This window comes from Lygodium microphyllum, chromosome 10 (assembly GCF_053477565.2).
Source record: "Lygodium microphyllum isolate KBCC chromosome 10, Lygodium_microphyllum_v1.1.10, whole genome shotgun sequence".
In the NCBI taxonomy this organism is placed as follows: domain Eukaryota; kingdom Viridiplantae; phylum Streptophyta; class Polypodiopsida; order Schizaeales; family Lygodiaceae; genus Lygodium; species Lygodium microphyllum.
In genome coordinates, this window is record NC_141144.1 from 101843256 (window position 1) to 101852939 (window position 9684).

At 44.0% G+C, this 9684-nt stretch overlaps 1 protein-coding gene across 1 annotated transcript; it reads right to left on the minus strand.

Annotated features, from left to right (window-relative positions):
- Positions 1–3733: 3733 nt before the first annotated feature.
- LOC148030360 (cysteine protease XCP1-like) lies at positions 3734–5896 on the minus strand. The gene is made up of 3 exons (XM_087686679.1): positions 4948–5896; positions 4528–4668; positions 3734–4310 (listed from the first exon to the last, which is right to left on the minus strand). Exons 1-3 carry the CDS (start codon positions 5824–5826, stop codon positions 4008–4010), a joined length of 1323 nt encoding a protein of 440 aa, XP_087542805.1. The 5' UTR covers positions 5827–5896; the 3' UTR covers positions 3734–4007.
- Between the last annotated feature and the right edge of the window lie 3788 nt (positions 5897–9684).

Here is a 9684-nt window from a genome sequence, read left to right on the forward strand (position 1 = left end):
CTGTTGTGAATGTCAATGCTGAAGACACATATGGGAGGACTACGTGATTCCACCAATTGTAAATGCTGGTCCTGGGGCTGCAAAAAATGGTGGCCAAGCTTGGGAGGTGTCCGGTTAAAGCCAAGGAAGGCCTCAAAGAAGCTCCAACAAGTCTTGTTCAAAGGCAAGTGAGATATGAACCAAGGGAGCTTCAATGGTGGCTGCCCCAATCTTGTTTACAGCCTGTGAGACCTGAGAACTGAAGTAAACCCTGAAGAAAATGATCAAATACCTCTGATGTAATGCCTTAAAGGTGCCCAACAATGTCGGGAAGGTGCTCGGGAAGCCGGGGAGTGACGGAAGCTCGAAGGAGTCGGATATGGCTGCCGGGAAGGAGACCCAATGCAAGTAGGGAGTCGATGGGATGCTGAGAATCCCACGAACCAAGCTCAAGAGTCGGAAAGCAAAGCTCTAATACCAATTGAAAGGGAGCGATGGATCGAAGGTTGGACTCAAAAGCTATGGCGGGAGAGCAAGAGAAAGAAAGGGAGAGACTAGAAATGGGAACTCCAACAGTCACAATGTGTGATCGAGCCTTCCTTTATTCAAACTGTCACTAAAAGAATAAAGAATAAAGTGACGGTGACGGGCGCCTGCCACCTACAATGTGCAGTGGCAGAGACTGTCAGTATAGTAATACACGAGTGGCTAGGCAGAGGCTCCTTTACTCCCAACAGAAGGTGAAAGGAAAGTTTCCCACATCCTATGAAGAATCAGTCACTTATGCCAGGGAGAAAGATAGAAAATTAAAATATCAAGCCCAGTTGAAGGGGGGAGTTGAGCCCATGCAGGTTTTACCAACCATGCCAAGGCCTAGAGAAATAGCAGAGGCCCCACCCGAACTAGAGATGCCACAGTATGAGCTCCTACAACGCATTACTAATCAACTTAAAAGCCTTTCATTGAATTTGGTGTAAGGAGTATGGGCCCGTCCCCTCACAAATGAACGCAATCGAGGTCCAAGGAGACAAGAAAGAGAGTACGTTTGCTATAATTGTGGGGAGACTGGGTATAGTATGTACTTTTGCCCTCATCCCAGGCGTTTGCCAAGAAATGGGTTTCAACCAAGAAGGAGGGGACAACAAGTGACACCACCTAGGGAGAGGCTTGTTCCACCGAATCCAGGGCCTCCACTGCCGGTTCAAGTTCTCCAGCATCCTCAACCACTTGCAGAGTTGCCGCCCTTGCTTGTCCAGCCACCAGAGAATCGTGATGTTAGGATGATCAGTTTGGATGAGAGTGATGTCAAAGGGAAGGTCAAAGTAGCAGAGGTTGAAGCAATGTCGGTGAAGAAAGCCCGTAGAATTGAGAGAATGGAGCCTACACCACCAGAGAAGGTTGAAAATATGGAAGAGGGGACAGAGTCTTCAAAGGCTACAAAGACACATGACAATAAAAAAGGGGGATTCGCTCATGCTGACACATAAAGCTAGATGATTTTTCCCTAGGTAAAGATACTAGAGCTTATGATTTGCTTGATGATGTGAGAGAGATAGGGGCTTTAGAGCTAAGGTCACAGAAGGGGCTGCATAAAAAATGGAAGAGCACTATCTACAACATGAAGGAGGGCCGACATGAGGATCTTGTGTTAGAGAACACCGCTGATGAATGGAGTTCCAGCGAGGATTGGTCATCTACGACAGAGGGGGAGTCTTCTAATGAGGAGGAAGAAAGCTCTCTAGAAGTGATGGGGATTACATTAAAAGGGCCTTCTAGTAGTGAAATTCCACAACAGCTTCCAAAGGTCGAGAAGGAGGGGTTAGAAAAAATGTTGGCTAAGGATCCATTAGTTGAGGAGAAGGCAGCCTACATGGAAGTGGTGATAAAACACTCTGCACTTTTTATTTCTGATTATGAACATATCATAGGCGTGACAATAGTACAAAATCACATTAATCTAAAAAAGGGACTAAGGCCAGTGGTGCAGCGACTACGACAGTTGGGAGTAGTTTAACAAAACACTCTACTGACTAAGGTGCAGCAACTTTTGAAGGCAGGTTTCATCTATCCAATAGGGGACTGAGAGTGGGTTTCACTTGTAGTGGTGACACCCAAGAAGAATGGAAAATGGTGAATTTGTGTGGACTACAAGCCACTAAATGCTGTAACAAAGAGAGATCACTTTCTTCTTCCGTTTCAGGATGAAATACTCAATGAGGTGGCCAGACATAAGAGATACACTGTTTGTGATGGGTATTCAAGTTATTTCCAGATCCGAATAGCTGAGGAGGATCAACAGAAGACCACCTTTATCACGCCTTGGGGGTGTTTTGCTTACAAAGTAATGCCATTTGGATTAACAAATACCCAAGCTACCTTCTAGCAATTCATGAATTATGTCTTCTAGCCATATTTTGGTGAATTTGTGTGGACTACAAGCCACTAAATGCTGTAACAAAGAGAGATCACTTTCTTCTTTCGTTTCAGGATGAAATACTCAATGAGGTGGCCGGACATAAGAGATACACTGTTTGTGATGGGTATTCAAGTTATTTCCAGATCCGAATAGTTGAGGAGGATCAACAGAAGACCACCTTTATCACGCCTTGGGGGTGTTTTGCTTACAAAGTAATGCCATTTGGATTAACAAATACCCAAGCTACCTTCTAGCGATTCATGAATTATGTCTTCTAGCCATATTTTGGGAAGTCCATTAGGGTCTTTATTGATGATTTTTGTATTTATAGTTCTAAGGCTCTACATCTAGGGAAGGTGGATGAAGGTTTCAACCGCCTCGCAAAAATGGTGGTGTAGCTAAACCATGAGAAGTGTCACATTGGCGAAAGCAGTGTAACTTTCTTAAGGTATGTCATAAGTGCGAGGGGCATTGAAGTGGATCCAAACAAAGTTAAGGTCCTATTGGCGGTACCATCACCATCTTCTATGAAGCAACTAACCCTGTTTCATTCAGAAGGTGCGATATATGGGGTGGTTCATTCATCTCCTCTCCCAATTAGTATTTCCACTGCAACAGTTGCCCCACTCAGAGGAGCTCCTGTGGAGTGACGAAAGCCAAAGGTGCTTTCACGAGGTGAAGAAGGCTCTTAGCACGCTTCCCCTAATTTTGCAGCCTTGCTAGGATTTGTGGCCAAGATATCATTCTCTTATAAAGAAAAAAACTAAATGACTATTATATCAATTGAGTTGACATTTTTAAATTACTAGATCAGCTTCTCAAAAGCTATAGTCTTAGTAAGCTATAGTTATTGTTAATCATCCATGTACCTTAGCAAAACGTCCAAAAGACAAAGCATTCCTACTTTCTTCTCACCTCCATTTGGCGAAGTGATATTTGATAATTAAATGGGTTGTAGCATGAAACGATCCATTGTGTTTTGTTGCCAAACCCTGTTAAAATTCTAGCGGTGTCCCTCTATTGCTAATATAGCATTAAGCTCAATAACCCTAGTGGCCCTTCCATAATATATATTAGGGCAATGCAATATGTCCTCACATGTGCATTGAATCATACAATATTTTAGTACAATGACTAATATATCACATACATCTAGATAAGCATCATTACTATCCCACTTCCAACTTGGCTGAGCACAGAGCATGTTAATAAAGTACATGTATCTTTAAATAATTAACATCAAATTTCGCATCATGAAATTATATGTCACAGCTTTAGCAATTTAGTGCTAACCTTCACTTGACTTAGGTCTAGTATAACGAACTCATGACACCTTGGTTTTCCATCTTAATATTTTCTTAAAATTGGGGATTCTAAGTGTATACATGTGGAGTAGTGCTAATTTGATGTTACATTCGACATCATTAAGGGTTATTGATCATAGGAGAAACAATACTTGATTTCCTCCATTCTTAATTCTGCATGAAGGGTGGGGCGGTGGGGCCATTTAGCATGACTCAAGCCACAATTAGCGATTGTCAAAGCATTAATGAATAAAGGAGGGTGAATTATAATATGTGTTGAAGTAGTCAATTGTGCATTGTGTTGAGTTTTACAACTCGCTTGTAAGGCATGTAGAGAAAGAGTTGGTGTGGTGATCATGGCATCCTCTTTGGTGAATATTGCGGCTGCTGTTGGCTTGCTTCTTGATGGGGAAAGAAGCCATAATGTTGATCCCACATTGGCCTTCAGGTCGAGTTGTCCCACGCTTCATCAAGATGAATCCCTCATCACCCCATCTTGGCCCCCACGAGTTCTTTACAATCCAGTAGTCTAGACCTTCTGCGTTGGTACCATAGCCAACAATGGCAACCCCGTGATCAAGCTGAGTATTGCATTTTCCGTCGTATACGCCCTACAAAAGTTAAGAACTTTGAGAGCGTGATATTACATTTTAGCATGTCATGAAACATTAATCCAATAATGGATGAATATTTTCCAATAAATTTCCTTCTCAATAGCGCTCAATTCGTCAACAAATGACACCATAATATGGTGGTACTATCTTGATAAAGCTCACCTCAAATATTGGCTAATGAAATGGTAAAAAGAGACATTGGATTGTACATTACCCCGGCGTAGAATTGGAAATCTCTGTCACTAGCGTCAATGCCAACGCTAACAGGTTGCTTGGCAACTGCTCGAAGGAGGGCTTCCTCATCGTTATCAGGAACTTCCACGTAGCTATCAATGGTTACAGCATGCGTGTTCGTCTGGAGTACACAACAATGTGTAGGCACAAGAATGTGTTAAGGATATCAAACCGTGATTAAGATTGATTAAGAAGGCCTAGCCTAGCCTAGCTAAGTGCTCCGGCATGGCAGATGGCCGGCCGCAGGGCGCCACCCGGGACAGCTGCATGTATAATACTCCGGGCCGTCCCCCATGATTGGAACAGGCGGAGAAGCTGAGGATGACGATGTCGTGGTGTCCTGTGTGGTGTGTGTGTGTATCTACTACAGTACGAAGCTGATATTATTAGGTCGTCATACCTTGGAGGCAAGGCACTGCCCTTGTCGTGCTTGGTAGGGGTAGTCGTCCTCGGTGTCGATGCCTCCGTTGTTGATGAGGAACTCGAAAGCAAGGGGCATGGAGCCTCCGTTGCAGCCGCTATTGGACTGGGTGTCGCAGTCCACCAGCATCTGCTCCGACAGCGACACCAGCTGCCCGCTGGCTATCTGGTGGGCTCCCTCCACCGCCACCACCGTCGAGAACGCCCAGCAGCTGCCGCACTGCCCCTGGTTCTTCACGCCCGTCACGGCCCCCTTCGCGCGCCAGTCCACAGACGCCGGGAGCTCGTCGCCGCCGTCACCCGCCGCCTTGTCATTGCCGTACGGCCACCACCACCACGGGGCCAACACGTCGGTTTCTTCCAGCCGTACCGCTGCCGTTGGCCGCCGGTCCAGGCCCCCCGCCGGCCCGCCCGCCCGCCCCAGGTTGTAGCGGGCCTTGAACTCTTCGTGCGTGAGATCCGCGTGATCGTTCAGGTCGAGCCAGTAATGATGCTCGCTAGCGCCGGCGGCCCGCCGCCTGTTGTGCTCGAAGATGTGGCGAAAGTTGTCGCAGAATATCGCGAAGCGCTGTAGCTTCTCGAAGGACCGAGAACCCTCGGCAGTCTCCCTGTCGTACTCGCGGGGGTGCTTCTCTAGCCAGCCCAGAAACAGGGCCGACAGCTGTTCCGGCGGCGGGAAGCTATCCTCCCCGGCGTATTCGTCGTGCAGCGCTGCCGAGTACTGCAGCGTCGACACACCGTCGCTCAGTGCAGACAAGTTAAGCAGCACCGCAGCACAAGCGCACATGAAGAAGGACGACAACGATAAGAAGAAGCTGCTGATGGCAGGGCGATTATGAGTCAAAGGCGCCATAGACATTATAAGCAGCAGCTATTTGATAATTTCCTGGTCCGGAGTACTGCTGTGCGAGATCAGATCTAGAGCGCCTTGTATGCGAATGCAGAATGGTGATCAGGCCTCTTCCTTTATATATGTTGCTCCAAGAAGAGATCATGTACAGGGGGACGACGAGCGGAGAGGAGAGGACACGACAGGAGGGTGGAGCTGATCGCTTGAAGCAACGTCGACGTGAACGCTTCAAGTTCATTTTGGCCGTATTTTGCCTAAGCTGGCCCATAAAAATCTTTGCTTGAAGCGTTGGTATCCCACCATATCGGACGCATTCCTCGCTATTTTGATATACTACGTACACCATAACTCAAAATCTAGCGAGCTTAGACAATACGATTCTCCAACCTGTAATACTTCCAACGTTGCAACTTTTCCGTCTTTTCTTGAAACCTTCCAATTAACATTGACTTTATTATCAATCGTGTCCCACATTAAAAATGAACGATAATGTTTCACAAGATTGGTAATCTGAAGGTTATGGCAAAGCGCAAACATTATAAGATTGCTAAAAATCAAGGTTACCAAAAAGTGCATGGTTTTCTAGATCATTAGGTCATACATCTTTGAAACCCCTGAGTGTTGGGGATAAAGGCGCATGTGCTTAGTTGCCCCTATATTACTACACTGCCAATACATGCACCTGCACATTGCAAGAAATGAGCACCCATCACTATCACTTCATTTTTTATTTTTTCAATGACATTTAAATAAAGGGAAGGTCGATCACACATTGTGACTGTTGGAGTTCCCACATCTTGAGTATCTCTCTCTTGCTCTCTTACTCCATCCGCCATAGCTCATATCTCTCTTACTTCGGCTCGCTCATGCTTCCACTTGGGCTTCTCCCTTCAACTGATATTATTAGAGCCACGTTCTCCATGAGCTTAAGCTCAATCCGATATTGCTTCAGCTCTCATTTGAGTTATCTACAACAGGGTTTCACATTGACAGCCATAACTCTATCTCTTGAGGTTTTTATTGGGCTCTCAATGCTCTAGACTTCTTAGGACCTATTGGGGCTATCTCAGGGAGATCTTAAGCTACATTGAGCTTATTTCAAGGAGTATTTAACTCACTATTCAAGGTTGGAAATACAAACACGTTTTTTCAATTGTGGCCACTTTCAAACACTTATGGTTGCTCAACCACTCCTCCGCATTGGACAAAGGCTTTACTATTGTTTACCACTCCTCCAACATTGAGCATTAACATTCCTCAAAACCATAGGCACTAACATCTCTCATTCCAAACTATTATGCAAGTGCGAGAGGATGAGCAAATTTTAATAAAGATATATCATATTGGGAAAGAAACATGGTCTGAACAAGATGGCTGCCATATCCTCTGATCCAATCTCCATTCCACAAGGAAAGATCTAACTACTAAGTTGGTACATCCATATTGATGTAATCATTCGAGGTCAAGGAATAAAAAAGAATGTGTGGATCCTATGGGCTGGCAACTCATGTTGAACTATTATGTGCCGAAGTGATGCTGCTAAACATAAACAAGCACATCATCAGTAACTTACTAGGAGCCAGGTGGAGAAAATCTCATAGAGCATCTCACAACACTACTCTCCACAGACGATGATTAAAAGAATAGGTGACAGGATTTTAAAGGCCTCTCAGTACCTGTCCCTTGAGAAACTCTCATAGAGCATCTCACAACACTACTCTCCACACATGATGATTAAAGAACAGGTGACAAGATTTGAAAGGCCTCTTGTTACCTTTCTCGAGATCCACCCTTACAAGACAATTTCGTGAACATATTAACAATGTTAAAAGTAAAACTTTTACATATCAACCCTTGGGTGACCCTAAAATACCCTAGGGACTTTGTGATAAGTATGCAAACACATGAGTCTGCTGAATTAGGATCCTCATCCAATCCTTAGCTGTACTCTTCTGCAAAAAGATGTGATCGCATTGTTTAACTTTGTGGAACCATAGCTTTGGATTAGGAACACCTTGGCAACCTGAAAGTAGGAGATTACCATATTCACACCCTCGCTACCATGCTGCTGCTTGGCAAACTTCTTTGGCTCCACTTTCTGTTTCGTCTTAAGCACCCCAAAGTAGTTGCATCCCCCTCCCTCTATTCTGTGCAGTGCACGATCCTTGAGAGCCCACACTTGCCAGGATCACAAAAACAACACTCCAATAATAACACAAGCACCACAATTTACTATTTCACCAGAGTAAGTACCATGAAATAGCTGGTCAATTCAACTTGTGATGATCCCATGAACACTTTAGACCTCTAATAAACCATGCATAGGATATCCTCAAGACATCCAAATGCAGCAAACAGGAGCATACATCATCACTTCCAACTTCCTCTTTCTCTTAGTATTGCGAATCATCATAATATGTTGGATGTGTACTGTCCCCTTTAAAACCACTTGTTGCTATGATATCCTTATGAATGCCATTGTCCACGCAAGTATCTTCATCCCAGTAGCTCGAAGGCTGTCCTCTACCACGAGCCATGGTTGATATGCTCCAATGGGACCATCAAGAATAATCATGATGCAGAAAGAGAAAGAACCATGGATCTTATTCCTAGAGTTGAGGTAAGCAGGATAATGGATAGGAATTTATAGGTACTCCAGAAAGGAGTACAATACAAAACTATACAAGTTAGTCAATCTTGTAAAGTACCCTCAAGCCAATGTGGTCCTTACCTTGTTGTTAGTTAGCAAGGAAATTCTGTGAACATTAATTGCAAAAGCAAGATAAACTTGCCCCATGTAAGGGGTCACCGTGTTCATTGTAACATCAGTCTGTCCTAGAAAAGTGATCTTCAATGTCATCCATCCCTAACCAAAAGCAATTATACGTTAGGTATAAAACTGTAGGGAATAGCATCAGAATCTAGACTACCTACATCATGAAACTAGATAGAGATGTACAATTCACAACCCATATCACATTTGAGCCTCAAAAGGCAAAGTATAAGCTTGATACCTCTTCATGTGAGATTAAAGACCGTGAAGTGGGGATCTGATTACAAGCACACATTTGAGCCAAAGCTATAGCTAGCACTCATGGCCCTTGTTTTGACAACAATTTCTTAGCAATAGGAAGAAAAATGTCCTTCAACTCTGAAGCTACAGTCTGTATCTTAAAAATTGCATGCTGGTGAGCATTTTATTACATCCTCCGCACCAACCTGAGGTTCTATATTCTCAAACTTGAACCCCAGTTCATGCTCAAGTAGGTCAAGTGCAGTTTTTTGCATCCGAGTACGCATGAGAATCATAGTGCCTTTTTTGCCAACTTCACCTATTTGCTCAGAACGATGTAGAAATACCTCGACATCATTTGCAACTTCATAATGAACAACCTACACAAACAATATGGTTCAGCACCTCAGTAACCTTCCAGAAAAAGTAGATTCATTTCCACCTAGTACAGAAAACACTAGTAATAACCAATGTCATGGGAAAAACATTTCATGTTGATATGAAAACATAGATACTACAGTTTTAAGAAGGCATTATGGATACTACTCAAGCCTCAAGGGTACATGTCATGCAACCTATGACATGGTTCAGGATAATCCTTCCACTGGACAAGGTATTCTCTAAGGGTTCTACTCCTCAATTTCCTCTCCCTTACATCAATTACTCTGTCAGGTTGTAGCTCAAGGACTCCTTGGCTAGGTATTACAACTTGTTGATCATCAAGGATATGGTTAGGGTTAGCTATGTATGCTTTCAATAAGCTAACATGAAATACATTGTGGATTTTTATGTTCTCAGGGAGTTGTATCTTGTAAGCGCTTGGTCCTGAGTACTTGAGAATCTTATAGGGTCCA

Coding starts and splice junctions, on each gene's coding strand:
- LOC148030360 (XM_087686679.1), bottom strand. CDS start 5,826: ATGTCTATGGCGCCTTTGACTCATAATCGCCCTGCCATCAGCAGCTTC. Junction 4,669..4,947: donor GGCAGTGCCTTGCCTCCAAG/GTATGACGACCT, acceptor TGTGTACTCCAG/ACGAACACGCATGCTGTAAC. Junction 4,311..4,527: donor ATTTCCAATTCTACGCCGGG/GTAATGTACAAT, acceptor TAACTTTTGTAG/GGCGTATACGACGGAAAATG.